We start from the raw sequence: 21,691 nt of genomic DNA on the forward strand, positions 1-21,691 counted from the left end.
CGCCAAATTTCATAACCTACCTACTCATACTAGTGCAATGACAAAAAAATAAGTTTATGGCAAAAAAATAATTTTTGGTACAAGCTTTTATCGCTGACTGTACTTTTCTTTCCAGAGGCAACTAATACTCGTCAAGACAATTCTAAAAACCCCAAACACAATTAGGTCGCGTTGTTCTATCACAGGGTTCCTATGGCCACCTCCTGTCTCCATCATCAGATCAGCTCTATGGTACCATAATAATACATTGTCACCCGACTTATATATGTATGCAAATTTTCAGCTCCATCGGAAACTAGAAAGTGGGTCTAATTTAACTTGCAAGATTTGACCCGTACAAACATATTTACATACTTACGATTAGGTATATTGCAAGTTAATAAAAAGTTTGTAAAAAAAGAAAAGGGTATATGAATGAAACGTTGGCTCAAAAAACGGCATTTGTTGAGTCATTTCAACTTAATGAATTCGCTGGACTACGCTACGGGGACATATATAACTTTCTGAAAATGAAGAGGAAAGTATTTGATAAATTATTAGAAATGCTACTGAGTACCCATGGCATGTCTATTAACCACACGAGCGCACACGGCGCGTCCTTCAAGCGAAATGGCCTAGTGCGGTCGGCGTCGGGCGGCTACACGGTTCCGGACCGACCGCTCAGACCGCGGTCGCTGGCGCGCGCTCGCATGCCAAGGGCGTCCGGAGGTCAAACGAAATTTTGTTGGTAACAACTGTCTACACGGTCCGGGACAGACCAAGGCCACGCGGTTTGGGGGCTTGTCGGCTGCCGTGTAGCAGGGGCTGTACTATTAATTATTCTGTGTTTTTGTTTAGTGTACGATTAACAATGAGGCCCACGTTGCTGTAGCCATGTCGATAAAGTCATATCGATAAACTATCGACATTTCTTGCAATTTTAATTTTACTTCAAAGGCTTAACGATACCTAAAATTACCAAAAACGCTTTTATTCTTTATTGTGGTTATCAGATCACAATTTTATAGTCACGCCCCAGCAGGGAACCAAGGGAAAGTTCAGATATTTAATTAAAATACATGAATACGTCCTAAAATAGGTGTTCCGCAATAATTGAATTATATTATTATATTATAATATAATCATTATCCATTAGCATTTCAATTATGTTTATGTTTAACGAAGATATTGAAGCTTCAATTAATCGCTATTTCGTTCCGCTGTGTAGCGTTTATCGATATATAACATGATTAAAATCGACTTTTCACATCCCTAAAAGAGCACACATATACGCTTTTACGCACACATACACAGCCTGGGCGCATCAAGAAAGGCAACACTTGATTTGAAGTCCACCTTGTCAACAGTATGGTTGTCCTGTTTTGACAAACGGCATTTTTAGAAGAGCGAGGAGAGAGAAATGATACTAGTTGCTGCGACGTGAAAGAGAACAGAAAACGTTGGGCCCTTGTCTTATGTCAAGATTGACATTGACACTTGGCTAAATAAAACGTCAAACAAATGTGCGCGCCGCAGACATGTGGTTTTATTTACGTGAAATAATAAATATCTATTTAAGAAATAAATAGGCAATAGAGGAACAATCAAAATGAAGATTAAACCCGTAAAACATAAAACAACCAACACCTTTCGGGTATGTATGCGATAAGTGCACTACATCTTGAATTAAATGTTGATAAGTAAACTGTTTCTAATGAAAGTATTTGCTTACGTTTTCAGTTTGTTCCTTTCGCTGAACGGATCAACTCTATAGACATTCGACATGCAGCCCTTTACCACATAGAGCACGCATACACAGAACAACCAGAAGAAAATGAGACTCACTTCCATCTCGCATTAAGGAAATGGCATGGACTAAACTTAACACTAAACTTCAAAAAGTTTAAGAAAGAAGTCTTTGGAATTATAACAGTTCCACAGTTAGTCCATAGGAAGGATGATGTGGTAGAAATATTAGAAAAATATTTAAATTTAGAAGACCAATTGTGCCTACAACCTTTACTGGAGTAAGTTTACAAATGTTATGTCTATCCTACGTCCTAATTTAGTTTCTCACTGTAAAAATATACAAGTCGCATGTTTGTTCATAAATAATGATTTGCTTAGAAATTAGAAATTTGATCACACTGGAATTTAAGTTCTAACTTTTCTTTGTTCCTGAAATTTATTGATGTTAGTGAGGCATAAGTCGAATGTTCCACACCCAGAAATCACATTATGTATTTTTTATTGAGAACAAAAAATATTTCTTTTTTTCATGAGTATGATCTAGTTTAAATTTCTCTAAAGCAGTGTTTTTCAAACTGCCAGCCTCTGCCAGCCTTAAATCACATAAATAAACGAAACATTTTGTTCATACTAAGGGGGTCACGTCATGAAAAAGTTTAAAAAACACTGCTCTAAAGTAGTGATGTACTGACTATTGATTTGGCCGACTAGCCAACTAATCGGCGCTCGAATGGCCGATTAGTCGGCCGACTAGTCGGCGAATAGTTGGTACATCCCTACTCTAAAGCTTTGGACTTCCATTGTATCTAAAAAGTAAGGCCATGCCAATATAGCATATATTTAACAATATTTGGAAATCATAATAGGCCATCAATTTATAAATTTATAATGAATGCATTACATTTTTCCAGAATTTTGGTGTCACTTGCCAAAGACCTACGAGATGACTTCTATCCATACTTCCCAAGATTTCTGGACATCTTGATAAGGCTACTAAAAACAAAAGATGCAGAAAGGCTTGAATGGACACTAGTCTGCCTTGCATTTCTTTTCAAGATCCTTAAACCGTACCTCAAGAAAGATATAGCAGTAGTGCTGAAGAGGATAATTCCACTACTGAGTGAATCACAGCCACAGTATATCAATAATTTTGCAGCGGAGAGCTTTGCATTTGTGGCTCGGGATATACGAGACAAGAAGAAGTTCATTGAACTTGTATTGAATTATCTGCAGACAAATGATGATGTAAGTAGATGTTAGGTTTCATAGTCTGGTAAACAAATGGCGAAAATGTAACCCTTTTAGTTTGGTTATCCATCTGTTGGGCCTGCTGTCTGTATGTCACAAATATTTGTTTCTGAGTCATGGGTGTTTTTGATGTACATAAGTATGGTATTTTATTTATCTATATAAGTATGTATATTGTCACCTAGCACCCATAGTACAAACTGCTTAATTTGGGGCTAGGTTGATCTGTGTAAGATGTCCCCTAATATTTATTTATTTATTTATTTTCCTCAATATATTCTGCTCTTACATGTTTTATATAAGCCAATAAAAGCACTCCAAATAATGTTACCCCCTCTAACATAAATTTAATGCTGGTTATATTGTAAACTTTTTAAATACTTACTACTATTATACATTTACAATATATGTATTTTACAGGCAACATCAGGTTGTGGCCACCTCATATTTGAAATCATTAAAGGTGTACCTGGCAAGTTCCACAGCTGCGTTGAAACCTTCATTCCACTGCTATTACAACACTTGAAAGAACACAAACCACACCAGGAAATACTCTTCAAGCTCCTCACACAAACATTCGAGGACAGCTTGCAGACAATCAATTACAAAGAATTCTCCATATTCTGGACAAGTATTCTCAAATATACAGAAGAGATGCTTAAAGAAGATGAACAAAATAAAGGCCTTGAATTTATACTGAGACTTGCTGGCCAAGTGATAGAACACCAGACAGGAAAATACCTGATAAATCCCCCACAATTTGTTCTACTTCTGATCAAAGTTATTTGTGAGCAATCGGCTGAAAATGTTCTTCAAGTTTGTGCCCAAATAGGAGCATTGTTACTGCTCTCTCCAAATGTGTCTTTATCTCAAGAACATGCTGGGATCATAGTTAAAGTACTACTGCCGTTGCCATACCCGAACATTCTCATAAATTTTGTACAGAATGTTATTGACTATACCCAATTTGACATGCACATATTGCCGCCTTTTCTGAAGTATGTAATCCAATCTGGTTTTGACAAAGATGCTATGAGCACACTTAGCAAAATATGCCTAAAGAAGTCACCACTGTCCATGAATGGTATAAAGCTTTTTGAGTGGGTCAAATATCCCCTTGATTTTGGACCAAACCTACCTATGTTTATGGAACACTTCTCAAGTATAATTAATGATGACGTTAACAATATCATTGAAAATCCACTGAAATTGATGAATGTGCTGTTCTGCCTACCGCATATTGAGAAAATAGATATTGATAGTTGTGTGGCTGCATTCAGTCAACTTATATCTAAGCTGGTTCAGATATTGACAAGTTACAACCTCGAAAACCAGTCAAGTGGCAATAAATACCACTGCAGCACTACAGAACTATCTAAGAGTGCAAGAAAAGTCCTATTCATACTTGCAAATGCAATGGAAAGTGCTATCCACATTTCCAGCTGTAGAAACTTGAAAGTAATTTGTGACTTTGATACACTGCTGCCTGTGATATTGCCATATGCCGCAGATCCTAATTACTTGGCGGCATTGCATTTGACAGATTTGTATTTGACTGCTTGTGAGCAAGACAACAGTCTGTCTTCCCCTGTACTGGCACTGATTGATTCTTATCTCAGTGCCAATGTTTCTTCTCCATTCCATGTGGTAAGTGTTTTTTGCTGACCTGTTTTAGGTTTCCTATTTCAGCTCTAATAATCTCTAACCCTAGTACAGCTAGTACTATTGGTTAACTGAAAGAGATCCCTCATAGGGATAAGTTCGCCCTTGTACTATATTTATGTTCTATCTGATGTACCTGTATTCCTCTCTTCCATACAATAAAGTGTTACTTACTTACTATTCTAAAAGATTCAATTACTGTATTAAATATGTAAAATTTAAGATGTAATCCTTTACTTCCTGTTTCGAATTTGACAGCTAATGTAGATGGCGCTGTTCGGTTATGTACGTATGCGGTAATTCTGATCGTAAAATGTCTGTATGACAGTTTAGGTAACAAAATGATATGGCACCGTACAGCGCTATTATTTATCAGCTGGCACGATCGGAGGCACGATAATTTCTTAAAATTCACACATCTCGTACTTATACAAGAAATTAATCTAGCGCATATGTGTCATCAAATCGCCATAATATTCTAATTATTAAAATAATTTCTTTGTTTGCCTGCTCATTTAATTTTTCATTTGTTTCCAGGTTCGCCTGTTAACAACACATATTTACAAACTGTTTGAGAACACAGAACCACTAAACAAAACTGCTCAAGTAGGAGGCACTACTGAAAAATTATCAGTATTCAGCATGTGCTACTCTGTGGAATCTACTGTTCCTTCCATCCAAGAATACAGGGTCCAACAGAACACACTACAGAAGATAGTGTTCAATACTACACAGTATGCACTAATAAAAGATACAGATTTCCACCTATATCCCTTAAATTATATGTTTGGGGTGTTGTATATGAATTTTAAATTATTATGGGAGCCAGTCACCGAATTCATTGCCAGCTATGGTAATTCTCTTGCTACTGACGAGTTTTGGCCGATTTTCCACAAAATTATTCAAACCGCTTTTGACAATGCAAAAAAGGATTTGAAACAATTCAAGTTTGATGACGAATGTGAATTTGATCTGTTGAAAGAACTTTATGCAGAACATAATAATATCTCAGAAAGACCAGATGTGTATAATTACAGAGATCTGTTATTGAAAGTGATGACTAATTGTATTCAGGTGTGTGAAGCAAGAAACAGAGATGTAGTTGTATTGTTTTTGAACTTTATTGAAGAAGAATATAAGAGAACTGACAAAGCGAATGCCCTTAAAATGGACGTAGAAAGCCGAAATAATGCTATGGATGTTGATGATGATAAACCGGATGAAGAAAATGTTAATGATGCTAATGTAGAAGAAATTACAGACATTGTTGAAGATGTCAAAGAAACTGTTTCTGGAAAAGTAACATTTAAAACTCTTATCAATGTAATGCAAGTTTTAGCACAGTTTAAAAATCCAAGAGCACTTCATAAGGAGCCAGTATTCTGGGAACTTTATATGGAATTTCTGAAACATAAAAACGCCGGTCTACAGAAGTTTGCATTAGATTGTGTCATAAACTACAAAAACAAAAGCATAGTTGCATATAAAAGCAATTTGTACAATTTAGTAGACGACAAAAAGTTTAAAGACGAATTGACTTTATTCAAAATTACTGAAGACGCGCAAAACATTCACGCGGATGATAGAGAAGATGTGATCCCAATCATCTTAAGAATTCTTTACGGGAAAATGACATCAAAAATGGCGACAGACAAGAAAGGAGGCGGTCAAACTAGGAGATCATTAATCATGAGATATGTGGCTGGCTGTAATGAGAAAGAACTGAAAATGTTCGTTGAAATGGCATTCTCTCATGTAAAGCATTACATCACAATGCAACCCAAAGAAATATATGAAAGCATTGTCTCCACCTTAGACTTAAAATCCGTGATTATTCCAGGAAAATTGCACAGTATTCTGAATTTGATCGAAGTAGTACGTGAATATTTCGGAGGATATCTGAAGGATGAATTATTATCAGAACTACTAAAGATATTTATATCTGTGTGTTCGACGGTTGGGGCTGTTCTGGCTCACGGGGACAAAGTTCATGTTGGTTATTCTAAAGTAATGAAAAACCTCAGAACATTAGCCATAGGCATACTGACAAAGCTATTTGACCAGTTCGATAAGTATTCGTGGAGCTCGGATGAGCTGAATGTTTTATTTGAAACACTGGTTTGGCCTCTAATGTCAAAATTACACATTGAAGGTATCCACAGCCCTACTGCACTTTTGAAACTATTGAACACGTGGTGCCAAAATCCAAGATATTACGTTTTGCTTGTGACATGTCCAGAACGGGATTCATCTCTGAGTGCGATTCCTGAGATATTTAAACTTCTACTAGCGCCAAAAACTAGTCCTGTGGTTGTTAATATGATTCTAGATATGGTTGAAAAGTTATTAACCTTGACAGAAGACGAAGAGGATAAGGAACTACCTGCCATAGTGCCATTTAACACTACGCAAGTAGAATCTAATACTGAATTGTCTGTTGATATGAATTTTGGCAGTAAAATTTTATTACCACATATTCCAAGCATATTGGAAGTTATGAAAAGACGCATCGCAAACTCAGCTAAGTCAAATACCATGAACAAAAGAGATTTGCTGATACTCTCGCGGGTCACAGAACTTGTGGCTTCGCCAGAATTGTGTGACGAACTTCTGAACCTTTTACTACCAATACTTGTTAAGAAAGTGTGTATGAATATGGCAGAAGAAAATATGGAGCATGCAGTCAATACCATTATCAACTTATTAGGTCACAGCACTAATCCTCAAACATATATCAAGAATATTGCTGTACTTTTCAACAAAATAACTCTAATTGATGTTAGGAAACTCCTACTTAAACTGTTGTCTTCAATAGCAGAAACAGCTCCTAAAAACAAAGAAATTCTCGCTCGCATTAGCAAGGTTATATCCGAAATGAACGCATTTAACAAACGATGGATCGAACAGCCTGATTTCGATAGGAGACTGGATGCATACAAGACAATTTACCAGTTGCTGGATGACAATCAAATCGATCTAGATCTTGCTATACTTATTGTTAACAACTGTTTCTATTTTATACGGACTGAAAAGGATATAGGATTGCGTGATGGAGCCGCTCTATGTTTAAAGAAGGTTCTCCCAAAATTGCTTCTGAAATATTGGTCAGCCACTGATGGTCAGTTTTTGGTTCGCGATACAGTTTTATCTCTAATATCAAACGGTATCAGAGACTCAAAGAACGAAATACTGAGGAATGAGAGTATAAATCTCCTTGGTGAACTAGCGAGGGAATGTCCAAGTACCGACGTCGTTCTATCAGATCTGGCCCATTTGGCCAATAACGAGGACAGAGAAGTAGACTTCTTCGAAAACATGTGCCATTTACAAATGCACAGACGCGTTAGAGCGCTAATGAAGTTCTGCAAAGTCGCCAAGAAAATGACTAAATGTCCTTCGCCAAGAACGCTCACCAATTTCATATTGCCATTGGCAACGATTTACATTTGCGACGACAAATACACGGATAAAAACACCTTGATAGACGCATGTATAGAAACAGTTTCGACTTGCTGTAGATTACTTCCTTGGTACCATTATGAGGTGATACTAAAGTTGTATCTGAATAAAATGTGTCACGCTTCAGATCATCAGAAACAATTGACGCGACTGGTCGTCAGCATTCTAGATGCTTTCCACTTCGATTTCTCAAAAGCTAAGAATATTGAGTTGCCTAAAGCTTTGCTAGCTAACATTGACAATAGACCACGGAAGAATAAGAAAGGAAAAGAAGACAAGACTGTAAATATAAATAAAACGAATGCAAAGCAAGAAGTGATGGAAGATGATGAAGAAACTGGAGGAAATGATGAAAAAGGAATTGATGAGGCTGAAAAAACTACTGATAACTTAGAAGAAACACAAATCGATATAGATTCAGAATTAAAAGCGGCCGATGCGGAAGCAGAAAGAGAAGAGTCAGTGAGTAAAGAGGTTACAACCGTGCCGGCTTTTGAGAGGGTCACGCATGTCCCACCGTCTCTGGCGAAGAGAATTATCAAGTCTTTGTCAGCAGGGTTGCTTCCACAGCTCAATCGGTAAGTTTAATAGTATTAAAAATACAAGTTTAACTAAACGTTTTACATGTATGTAAATGTATTGGTGCAATAAAGAATATTTACTTTCTTACTTACGACCGTTCGATTACCCAATCTGTCCAGTCATTTTAGTATACCTGCCTACAGTACACAGTACAGTGCTTTATCCTCTAACTCACTGGCTTAAAGGCGGGTGAACGGAATTTCGTGAAGGATTCGCAGTTTCCACACTCTTCCGTTCCCATTTGTCCAACGGGTGGGTATGAATGGAAATAGATCGTTCAAGGCTGTTCTAATGTCGTTTCTTTGTTCCTCAGTGCTATCGGCAAGCTGACAGAGCACGAAGAGTCCCATAAAGTGAACCGCCGTCGTTTGGGCCTGGAGCGGCAAGCGGAAGACATGCTGCGAGTGCCAATCGCCCTGGCTTTAGTTAAGCTGCTGCAGCGGCTGCCTGGCGATGTGCTGCGACATCACCTGCCTGGGTAAGTTTTTGCGGTGGGCATAGTGGGGTATCTCCCACGGCTACGGGGGTCGCTCGCGGGGGTAAGCCCCCGTAGCCACCGTAACCCGCTGTAGTCGTCGTACAGCTTCATCTTCTTCAGCTGTCAAACTCGAGGGCACATTTTTTCTTAGGCTTTACACATCTTATACTAACAATGGATCTTTGACACAATTCAATATGTTTAACACTTAGAGCACTTAATAACCGGAGTCACCTTTAAGAGCTTACCGCTCTGCCGAAAACCTTGCACAATTGTGCAAACTTTGTATGGACTGACGTTTATCTGACATGGCTATTTGTATGTTACGTACCAATCATGTTCAAATAGCCATACATTTGACGTGCCCCTCCCCCGCATCGGCAGACTGTTTTGTACAGAAAATGACAACCAGGCGTCTCCAGTTACTAAATGCTGTAAGGTTTAACATAGTACCATAAAGTGCCTATTATTCATTGTTATATACTTCTTTTCAGTATCATCATAAAACTCTGTTCATTCCTGAAATCGCCACTGAAACAAGTGCGAATCACAGCTCGAGACATCGTCAAGAAAATCATGGTCACCATCGGAACTTCCTACATTGGCATCCTGCTAGAACACCTCACTCTACTCCTCACGAGAGGATTCCAAGTCCATGTATTAGTAGCCACTATACATTCCGTCCTAGATGCTTTGAAAACTGATTTCAAACCTGGAGAACTGAATAACAATTTAGACTACATTCTAGACGTTTGTACCAATGATCTGTTTGGAGCATTATCTGAAGAAAAAGAGGTTGATAAACTACATTATAAAACACCAGAAGCTAAGCCTAGTAAGAAAAGTTATGTAACTTTGATGATAGTATCGCAAAACATAACAGAATCATGCCTTATCAACTTACTTTTACCTTTCAAAGAGGTTCTACAAAAGCACCAATCGAAAAAAATCGTTACAAAAGTTCAAGAAGCTCTAACACATATAACCAGTGGTTTAGTGACAAACAAATTTATAGACGTCGAATCACTATTTATATTTTTACACGGTATAGCGTCAGAAAGCATACCTGAATTCGTACTCGGTGCACCTAAAAGAGAAATAACACAGAAGCAGAAAGAAAAGATGCTTATAGCTAAGCCTGATTGTTTTATAATCCCAGAAACGCCTAAGAGAAATAAAGAAGTGCAAGCGAAACATGTAAAGGTATCGGCAAAAGCTAACGCTCACGTTTTAGTAGAATTCAGCTTGAACATTCTATACGTGATCCTTAAAAGAGAGAAGGTTACAAGAGTGGAATGCAGGGCCTTCGTGGATCCGTTAATACCTTTACTAGTAGATGCGTTGAGGAGCGACCATGTCAAAGTAACTACTGTTGCTTTGAAGTGTATTGGAACGCTATGGACCATAAGGGTCAGTACGCCGACTCTCGAAGCAATGGTGAAAGATATTGTGAAGACGATGTTCCTGATTTTACATAAATACGCGACGTTTGAAATCAGCAAACAGAACGACAATTACCATTTAGTTAGGAATGCGTTTAAGGTAAGTTATTTTATATAATTTTTAATGCGCAAATATCAATAGCTTAACTTTGTTTTGACACAAAAAACAGAAACACATTAATGCATTTTATGCTTATATTAGTACATTAACACTTTGATCCCCATACGTCATATACAAACGCGTCACTCACACGCCAAGATCATGGGCGCAGGCGAATCAATATAACCCTTAATGTAAAGCATGAAGGTCACATTTATAGCGCACAATGCACAGACAAGACATCCTCCAGACTGAGCATAGTAGCTCTACCCCCCTCTGCCACAAATACGGTAGTTTTACTTACTCCATTTTCGAGTCGAAAGTGTCTTTGTGTGACGTCCGTGTCTTTGAACGGACCAATCACGGCACGGGACCTCCCTCACCTCGTCTCCCGCACCCCTGAATTTTTGGCAGCATCGGTTTCATGAAATAATTGCTCTAAACTCCGTCTAGAGGATTCCTAGTCTATGGCACAATGTAACTCTTCTCCTATACTTACCTTACTTTTCAGGCAATCACAGTCCTCATCCGAAACGTGAAATACTACACGATGGAGGCCGACCAACTGAAAACGCTCTTACTGTACGCCGAGGAGGATTGCCAGAACGACGAGAAACAAGCTAGCTCGTTCTCCTTACTGAAGGCTATATTAGAGGCGAAACTCGTTTCCACGGAGCTTCACGAGGTTATGGAGAAAGTATCCAAGATATGTATCCTGAGCGAATCAGCAAGATCAAGGTAACTACGAAAAAATTGTTTTTTTTAGACCTCCGCCTGCCTGCGAAGCTGATGGTCCTGGGTTCGAATCCCGGTAAGGGCATTTATTTGTGTGATGAACACAAATATTTGTTCCTGACTCATGGGTGTTTTCTATCTAAGTATGTATTTAATCTATTATATAAGTATGTAGATCGTCGCCTAGCACCCATAGTACAAGCTTTGCTTAGTTTGGGGCTAGGTTGATCTGTGTAAGATTTCCCCAATTTTTTTTTACAATGTTAAAAAAAATCATAAAAAATAAGTAGGTATACCTTTTTTTTTAAAAATCCGGCAAACAGGAATGGAGATAATATATTGAATAACCGATAGCCTTTTGTCTTATAATTCTATCTGTAGTGCAAATGTAGGAGATACGATTCAAGACTTGTCAAAAATCGATGATAGCCGCGGTTCGTCTCCTCCATTGTGAACTGTGAAAGAAGAAAGTGTTTTATCATTGTATAAATAAGATAAATTTTCCTTTGCAGAGACGAAGCTCGTGCTATATTCGTGATGTACTTGACCAACTACTCGCCGGGCAAGCGACTGGAGCGCTACATCCAGTTCTTTGTGTCTCAGCTCAATTACGAGCTGCAGCACGGCAGGGAGTCCTCGCTTAAGTTCCTGGAGATGATCATCAGTAAGCTGCAAGTGGTAAGTTCTTGACCAACTACTCGCCCGGCAAGCGGCTGGAGCGCTACATCCAGTTCTTTGTGTCTCAGCTCAATTACGAGCTGCAGCACGGCAGGGAGTCCTCGCTTAAGTTCCTGGAGATGATCATCAGTAAGCTGCAAGTGGTAAGTTCTTGACCAACTACTCGCACAAGCGGCTGGAGCGCTACATCCAGTTCTTCGTGTTGCAGCTCAACTACGAGCTGCAGCACGGCAGGGAGTCCTCGCTCAAGTTCCTGGAGATGATCATCAGTAAGCTGCAAGTGGTAAGTTCTTGACCAACTACTCGCCGGGCAAGCGGCTGGAGCGCTACATCCAGTTCTTCATGTCTCAGCTCAACTACGAGCTGCAGCACGGCAGGGACTCCTCGCTCAAGTTCCTGGAGATGATCATCAGTAAGCTGCAAGTGGTAAGTTCTTGACCAACTACTCGCCGGGCAAGCGACTGGAGCGCTACATCCAGTTCTTTGTATCTCAGCTCAATTACGAGCTGCAGCACGGCAGGGAGTCCTCGCTTAAGTTCCTGGAGATGATCATCAGTAAGCTGCAAGTGGTAAGTTCTTGACCAACTACTCGCACAAGCGGCTGGAGCGCTACATCCAGTTCTTCGTGTTGCAGCTCAACTACGAGTTGCAGCACGGCACGGAGTCCTCACTCAAGTTCCTGGAGATGATCATCAGTAAGCTGCAAGTGGTAAGTTCTTGACCAACTACTCGCCGGGCAAGCGGCTGGAGCGCTACATCCAGTTCTTCGTGTCTCAGCTCAACTACGTGCTGCAGCACGGCAGGGAGTCCTCGCTCAAGTTCCTGGAGATGATCATCAGTAAGCTGCAAGTGGTAAGTTCTTGACCAACTACTCGCACAAGCGGCTGGAGCGCTACATCCAGTTCTTCGTGTTGCAGCTCAACTACGAGTTGCAGCACGGCACGGAGTCCTCACTCAAGTTCCTGGAGATGATCATCAGTAAGCTGCAAGTGGTAAGTTCTTGACCAACTACTCGCCGGGCAAGCGGCTGGAGCGCTGCATCCAGTTCTTCGTGTCTCAGCTCAACTACGAGCTGCAGCACGGCAGGGAGTCCTCGCTCAAGTTCCTGGAGATGATCATCAGTAAGCTGCAAGTGGTAAGTTCTTGACCAACTACTCGCCGGGCAAGCGACTGGAGCGCTACATCCAGTTCTTTGTATCTCAGCTCAATTACGAGCTGCAGCACGGCAGGGAGTCCTCGCTTAAGTTCCTGGAGATAATCATCAGTAAGCTGCAAGTGGTAAGTTCTTGACCAACTACTCGCCGGGCAAGCGGCTGGAGCGCTACATCCAGTTCTTCGTGTCTCAGCTCAACTACGTGCTGCAGCACGGCAGGGAGTCCTCGCTCAAGTTCCTGGAGATGATCATCAGTAAGCTGCAAGTGGTAAGTTCTTGACCAACTACTCGCCGGGCAAGCGGCTGGAGCGCTACATCCAGTTCTTCGTGTCTCAGCTCAACTACGTGCTGCAGCACGGCAGGGAGTCCTCGCTCAAGTTCCTGGAGATGATCATCAGTAAGCTGCAAGTGGTAAGTTCTTGACCAACTACTCGCCGGGCAAGCGGCTGGAGCGCTACATCCAGTTCTTCGTGTCTCAGCTCAACTACGAGCTGCAGCACGGCAGGGAGTCCTCGCTCAAGTTCCTGAAGATGATCATCAGTAAGCTGCAAGTGGTAAGTTCTTGACCAACTACTCGCCGGGCAAGCGGCTGGAGCGCTACATCCAGTTCTTCGTGTCTCAGCTCAACTACGAGCTGCAGCACGGCAGGGAGTCCTCGCTTAAGTTCCTGGAGATGATCATCAGTAAGCTGCAAGTGGTAAGTTTAGTTAACACAACAACATTGCTAGTCAATTAAGGGCAATGCTACCCTGTTATATTTACTTGCGTTGCAGACGTTGCAGTATTCATGCATAGTAGTATGGTGCTACTTCAAAGGGCCATATGTACTGTAAAACGTTGTACGATACAAGTGCGGAAAGCAGGAAATTCGCAACGAGTGGTGATAAATTAAACCACGACTGAAGGGAGTGTTTTAAATCGACACGAGTTGCGAATTACCTATTCGCACTTCAATGACTTTTACAGCATTATGGTGCAACGGTGCGGGAATGTGTACTTTCCGTGCATATGTAAAAAAATTGATAGGCCATATGTTCTGTAAAACGTTGTACAATACACGTGCGGATAAACGTTCCTACTTTCCGCACTTCTATCGTGAATAACTATTTATCTACAACTGTGTTGTGTGAACGGGTCAGATGACTTCAAAAAGGCCAAGCGATTGTAATATATCGGGCATACAAAACCGAAGTTGGGTTCAAGTTTCAATTTCTTACTTATTGCAGGCCCAGCTCACCAAGCAAAGCGACTACCTCCTCCTGGCACTCGGCGCGAGTATGCTCAACGACTCGGCGCCCGCGTGCCGCGCCGCCGCCGCCACCTGCATCGAGCTCATGCTCAAACGGTTCCCTGCGCTGGAGAGGAATAAGCTGTTCGATCTGATCACCACGTTCTTTGAGGACACGCAGGTACTTTATAAATTAAGTTGAAAGAGAATGTTGGAAAATGACATCCCCTAGATTAGGGCATTTATCCTTGTAAGGCCCAATTTGCAAACAATGTACACTCCGTTTCAATATAATTATAACCTTTCATAAACCAAATGTCTATCCATGTAAAGTGGGGCTGTCTGTCCATCTAAAGTGGGGATGGACAGGCCACATGCTACGCTGCCCAATAGAAAAATGGAGCAAACAGGTTACTCTATGGTACCCTAGAGGCTGTACTAGAAAGCAAGCACATCCAATCACAAGATGGAAAGATGACATTCGTCTGACTCTGGGGCCATACTGGATGAGGGTTGCTGCAGACAGAGCCCAATGGAGGCAGTTGGAGGAGGCCTATGCCTTACGGCACACCGAATTGAGGGATATATTATAAAAAAATAAAAAAATAAGTGTAATTTATATCGTTCGGAATAAATGGCTTTATTATATTATATTATTAAACCAAATGTAGTAGTTTTGTATTGTCTCATTGCTTTCTCAAACATACGAAATTCATCCCAATTTACTATAGAAGGTGTAACAAAAATAGTAGAGAACCGTTTAAGGGCATGTTCTGTATCGTGTTCTGTTAAGGAAAAAGCAGAAGAAAATTATTTTTACGCGATTTAATTTTCTATGGTGTTCGTCTAAATCTGCCAACCGTCCTATCCATACAAAGCCCAAATAATTCTACTTGTATCTCTCTCTCTCTTAATCTACTTACATACATTGTAAAAATTGTCGCTTCGCCCGCCGAAATAGATCATGTCAGTGAGTATATCGCCGTTGATTCAAGTTGCGGTTTTCTCTTTTCCTTTTATAAATAGGTACATCAACGATTACCTCTAATTCAACTACCCATTTATTCCTTCCAGCCGGTACACTTCGAGCTCGCAGCCCAACTAAGCATACGTTTCGTCAACGTCGAAGGCGACGACTTCAAAAGCCGACTCACCACCATATTACCCCTAGTCAGCGGCAAACTCCTCCTCCTGACCAACGACATAGGCGCCGGACGCTTCGTCAAGATCCAACTAGAACACGCAAACGACAAGACTGACGAGGAAAAACAGAGAGAAAAGGATCACAGTCTGATACAAATGCTCAATCTAATCGATAAGATCACTGTCCAATGCGAGTCTAGTCTGAAAAACAAGAAATATATAAACGATTATGACGAAATAGCGCAGCAGTGTCAAGCGTTGCTGGCGTATCCTCACGCTTGGGTTAGGTTAAGAGCTGCGAAAGTTATACACCAGATTTTGTTAGCCGTTGATCCTCAAGAGTTAGATGTGGTACTAAGAAAGAAGGTGGAAAGTGATAGAGGGTTTATTTTTGATAATACGGAGGAGGCGTTGAGGAGTTTGGTGTTGGATCTGTGTGCGCAGTACACTGCTGGTGTTTCACAAGAAATGGCTGAACAGGCAAGTAATCACTGCACAACATTGTATTGTTAGTGTTTTACTAGTCAAGGGAATTGAAACCTTCTATACAGTATTTAAATTCCATATTTAAATGATTGTGCCGTTCTGCGCCGCGTGCCTAATACTGCTCAAGATCGTTAGCAGTGCCATTTTGATGTGAAATTGTGAATCTAAAATAAATATTTAGACCATGCACACATGAAAAGGCTTATTACACTTATTTACTTACTTATTACACTTATTATTATAAACTGTTTCAATGCAATATCTGAATATCACAATTTGTATCCCAGTCCAAAAGTACAAAAGCATTTTTTTTTTGAAATAATAGGTATTCAAATCTTTGTTGTAGGTACTTTAGAGTCGGATAAAACTAACTGCTTGGCATTTGCTAAGACGAAGTGTGTATCAAATCAAATTTTCTATAAAAATATGAGTAACATTTTCCACACTGTTTTTTCTGTCAAATTCGATGCAGCTTTCGCTCAGACGGACTAGGCACGTAACAACTATTTGATTTCTATTACAGGCCACAGCAGTACTATTCCAAATCTTGAAGCTGGTGCACTCTCTACCGAGCTTCAAGCTGCCGAGTAAAGTAAAAGACGAGGACGATATGGAGGGCGGCGGGAAGGTCAACATTCGCTGGATACTGTTCAAGCTCAGGAAGGCCTGCAACGTGGAGGTCGCTAAGGCACCTGGTTCTATGAATATCGTAAGTGTTCTAATATTAATCTTGTGCACTCTCTACCGAGCTTCAAGTTGCCAAGTAAAAGACGAGGACGATATGGAGGGCGGCGGGAAGGTCAACATTCGCTGGATACTGTTCAAGCTCAGGAAGGCCTGCAACGTGGAGGTCGCTAAGGCACCTGGTTCTATGAATATCGTAAGTGTTCTAATATTAATCTTGTGCACTCTCTACCGAGCTTCAAGTTGCCGAGTAAAGTAAAAGACGAGGACGATATGGAGGGCGGCGGGAAGGTCAACATTCGGTGGATACTGTTCAAGCTCAGGAAGGCCTGCAACGTGGAGGTCGTTAAGGCGCCAGGCTCTATGAATATCGTAAGTGTTCTAATATTAATCTTGAAGCTAGTGCACTCTCTACCGAGCTTCAAGCTGCCGACGATACGGATGACGATATGGAGGGCGGCGGGAAGGTCAACATTCGCTGGATACTGTTCAAGCCCAGGAAGGCCTGCAACGTGGAGGTCGCTAAGGCGCCTGGCTCTATGAATATCGTAAGTGGTCTGATAATAATTTATTATTATAGACAAAATATATCTTAATGTCACCAAATTACACAATTACACAGAAGTAGTAGTAGGTAGTAGTAGTACCATCGCCCACATTGTTAACTGTACATCGGTGGACCTTATTTATGCCTTTGGGCTTTTGCACAAATCACGCGAGGTTCGATAGGCGGGTGGGGGGTCACGAAAAAAATCACGACATATTACGTTGGGGGAGATGGTTTTTCTAAAGTGAACGAAACTAAGAAAAATACCTACCACATGAATAAATACTTTCTCTCGGTTTCGTTAAACATACATCACTCCACTCCGCACTTCAAAATAGCGAGTCTATTGTACGAAATTTTGGAGCGTGTGGCCTTGACCGGTCGGATGGAAAAATTTCAAAAAAATACACGTGAGGTTATGTGGGGGAAGCGGGTAGCCAAAAACCTCACCAAATATCACCAAGGCGGAGGGGGGGTCAAAAAGTAGCCGGAAACACCTCGCGTGATTTGTGTACAACCCCTTTTGTAATAAGATCCACCGATGTACAGTTAGGAGTGTTGCTGTTTGTACTACACTATTAGTGAAGTAGTTATTGTCAAGCGTTAGCGTGGTGTGGGTAATGTTCGAGGGTGCACAGTGCCATCTACTTCGGCTGTCAAATTTGTATCAGCAATATTTTGTGTTACTCTATGCTCTGCTTTTATATATCTCGTTGAAAATCTACGGCTTTCCACTAGCCATACTGATAAGCTATATTTGACAACGGTTGATTGGTTTGGTAGAGAATGCCATTTGGCATTACGTCAGCCATTTTTATATTTGTTTTTGTGCAATAAAGTATAACTAAAACTTTTCTTACAGCGCATCTCAATCTTCACAATGCTGCTTCACCTAATAAGCTCCTTCGAAACCAGCGACATAAACTCCATAGTGGACATCCTTCTGCCGCCGTTAGTTCGTGAAATGTCGACCGGCGACCCGATGGCGCCAGCGTCGCCCGTCAAGCAACTCGCCACGCGGGTCGGCAAGAAGCTAAGAAGGAGGATAGGGGACATTGAGTATGGAAAGCTGTTAGCTGAAGCGCAGACCAGGCTCAATATTAGGAGGGCGGAGAGGAAAAAGGTTCGTAGTTTATAGTATGAATTTTGTGAAATGATTTTTAGGCCTCAGACCCTAATCTATTAAACAAAAGCCATTGTTTCTTTTATGCGAGCGGTCAGCTCCCGTATTAGGGCTGATTTAGACGGCTCGCCAACTCTTATGCGATTTTAGATACATTGAGGGCTATTGGTTACATCCAATTCAGCCGACCAATCAAATCATCATCATCATTCATCATTTCAGCCTATATACGTCCCACTGCTGGGCACAGGCCTCCTCTCATGCGCGAGAGGGCTTGGGCTATAGTCCCCACGCTAGCCCAATGCGGATTGGGGACTTCACATACACCTTTGAATTTCTTCGCAGATGTATGCAGGTTTCCTCACGATGTTTTTCCTTCACCGAAAAGCTAGTGGTAAATATCAAATGATATTTCGTACATAAGTTTCGAAAAACTCATTGGTACGAGCCAGGATTTGAACCCGCGACCTCCGGATTGAAAGTCAGACGTCATATCCACTCGGCCACCACTGCTCACCAATCAAATACCGCTATGTAATGAAACTCGCATGTGAGTTCTCGCACCATGTAAAATAGGCCTTAGGCACGCGGCAAGCGTTATAAAGCAAATATCATTTTAAAAGTGACTGTATCGTGATAGTATTAAAGTTCAAAGGAAGGTGAAATAGCATTTGCATTCGAATAAACTATTTGGTGTCTATCATTAGGAGAAGGCAACTAACTAGTAAAGAACAGGCCGCGTAGCCAACGTGCAAATTGCTTACGCTCCGTAGCGAACGAAAAGCAACTGTCTCCGTCGCACTAGTATGGACGAGAGAGATATGACTACGCTACGCCACGGAGCGTTAACGATTTGCACGTTGGCTAGGCACCCTGGACTCATCATCAGAATCTTGTCGGTGGAGTAATCGCCACTCTTCTTTTTTCTGGGCCAGCCTTTTAACTCCCTCGTACGACACGACAGAAACTCTATCTTTTATTTGGCTGAGATATGTGAGAATGGGCCTTCCTCTGCGTCTTTTCCCCTCAATCTTGCCCTCCAGGATGTTTAAAAAGAATCTGTCGTGCCGTATCAGGTGGCCAACCATCTTGCCCCTTCTGTTAGCTACTGTGTCTAACAGGCATCTTTTCTCTCCTGCCATGCTCAGAACCTCCTCGTTCGTCTTCCTTTCTGTCCAGCTAATCCTTAGCATCCTCCGCCAACACCACATTTCAAAGGCCTCTAATCGCTCTCTGTCCCGTTGTGTCAGTGTCCACGTCTCGCACGCATATAAAGCAATGCTCCAGATATACACCTTAACTAAGCGTTTTTTCACATTCTTCGAGATGTGTGCTTTGAGCAGGTGTTTTTTGCTATTGAATGCTTTTTTAGCCATTAGATTAGATAGCTCCTCTGCTTGATGTCCACCCTGGACTAGACCAGTTAATTATCGAAGTAGGAAGCAGCTCATGCTATACGTATGTATTGCTATCTTTTTTGGCATTTTTAACCTGTAGAATTTTGACAAATATTTTTATTATATATTTGATAAAACAAAAATTAATTAACATAGAATAATATAATTTTGTCATCGCTTCTAATGTTATTTTTACACTTTGAGGTGGTGTTGCAAGAAAAAGTCAACAACCCCGAGAAGGCGGCTAAGAGGAAGCTTCAACTAAAGGAAAAGAAGAAGCAGTCGAAGAAAATAAAGCTAGAAATGATGCAGGGCAAGCGGCCGCGCCCCAAGAAGCGGAAAGCGGACGACTTGGACATCGAAGACGCGCTGTTGGCTGATGACTAGAATGCTTACGGCCTGGCCACGACGTTGCGCGACTGGCTAAGGCGAAAACCATAGGGAACAAAAGGTCCGATCGCTGTGTCTCGCTCCAACCTATGGTTGTGTCTCCTTAGCCGAAGCCAGTAGCGCAATGTCGTGGCCAGCCCGTTAGGGATAATTTATTTTATCTAATTGTTTATTTAAGTTAGTTTACGTTAGTTTAAAGTCATTGAATAAACTGATATGTAAAGAGTTATTAATAGTAGAAAAGGTGTAGCCTATGAAAAACAGGTAACTCTGGTTTAAAGTTGAGTTTTGATTTTTTTTTCATTGCCTTTGCAAGTTTATAAGTGTAGCATAAGGTACGTCATGTTTAGTGAGACTTTTGTTTGTTCTCTGTTTCTAAAGTCTTTTGTAGATACAAGTTTAGTTTGTTAAGCCATTTTAAGGCAGAGGGAATATATTTCCCAATATGATTTTGAACTTTATTTCAAAGTGATAGGGTACAATTTTGCGTAAATTCTGACACACTCATGACCGTTCCTTAAAGATCAAACCAATATATTATACAGTTTACGATGCAAGTAAGTGTTACTGTAAATAGTTGATTGCTCGAGTAATAAATGTATTATTTTAACTAAATAGTTTTATTTTATCTTTCAATTTCATTTATTTATAAAATAATAAAAAAACTAGCTTTTAATGAGAAAGTAACATTTTACCTACATAAACATTGGTGTGACTGTATAAAGATTTTATTTGAAAATTTAGGGATTTAAATTTAACTTAAGTACACCAGTCGGTTGTTATTTTGTACCTAATGGATGTCTGAAGTAAAACAACAGTACTTAATGAAAATAATATTGCTTTATTATGCTCTAAAAGTATAAAATAATTAACAAAATCTACAAACATAGTATACGGTCGAAATTATTATAAACAACTGTCCCATTTTCAATTATTATTTAAATCGCGTAAGCTTGACACAGATCAGTCACGCTTAGCCTTTTATGGTTTTATATTGTGCTGTTAAAATAAACTGTGTTTATATATGTAAGGTCTAAAGTTGCTTGTTACTTACGATGAAAGTAAACATGATAACTCCTAGCGCGTTAAAGTAAATAAAATCCTTAAATGATTTAATCTCCAACGCTATATATCTATCGAATATAGCGTCGCTGTTATATCTATCGAATATTTCTTAAAACAAATACTCGCATCACAGCACCATATTGCATTCATTCACATCATTTTCTGACAATGTTATATTTCTTTCTACCTAGGTTTGTAACTACATGGGTATGTCTCATAAGCGTTACATTCATAAACGGGACATAGGCAAAGGGTTTGATAAGTGTGTTTATTGGCTTGGCTGTAACAACTGACAGCTTAACTAGTTGTCGCCCTCTTGACTGTCACCAAAGAGAATTTGAAATAGGGGCGGATTGTCAAAGT

At 40.5% G+C, this 21,691-nt stretch overlaps 1 protein-coding gene across 1 annotated transcript; it reads left to right on the plus strand.

Moving 5' to 3' along the window:
* The first annotated feature begins 1,494 nt into the window (after positions 1–1,494).
* LOC134791499 (small subunit processome component 20 homolog) lies at positions 1,495–20,838 on the plus strand. Its single transcript, XM_063762544.1, has 14 exons — positions 1,495–1,633; positions 1,720–2,006; positions 2,640–2,973; positions 3,397–4,623; positions 5,176–8,675; positions 8,993–9,157; positions 9,652–10,699; positions 11,211–11,437; positions 11,947–12,112; positions 14,492–14,674; positions 15,568–16,116; positions 16,646–16,831; positions 18,216–18,476; positions 20,078–20,838. The coding sequence occupies exons 1-14, from the start codon at positions 1,589–1,591 to the stop codon at positions 20,258–20,260; spliced, it is 8,361 nt and encodes a 2,786-aa protein (XP_063618614.1). The 5' UTR covers positions 1,495–1,588; the 3' UTR covers positions 20,261–20,838.
* Positions 20,839–21,691: the final 853 nt, after the last annotated feature.

This window comes from Cydia splendana, chromosome 6 (genome assembly GCF_910591565.1).
Source record: "Cydia splendana chromosome 6, ilCydSple1.2, whole genome shotgun sequence".
Classification (NCBI taxonomy): domain Eukaryota; kingdom Metazoa; phylum Arthropoda; class Insecta; order Lepidoptera; family Tortricidae; genus Cydia; species Cydia splendana.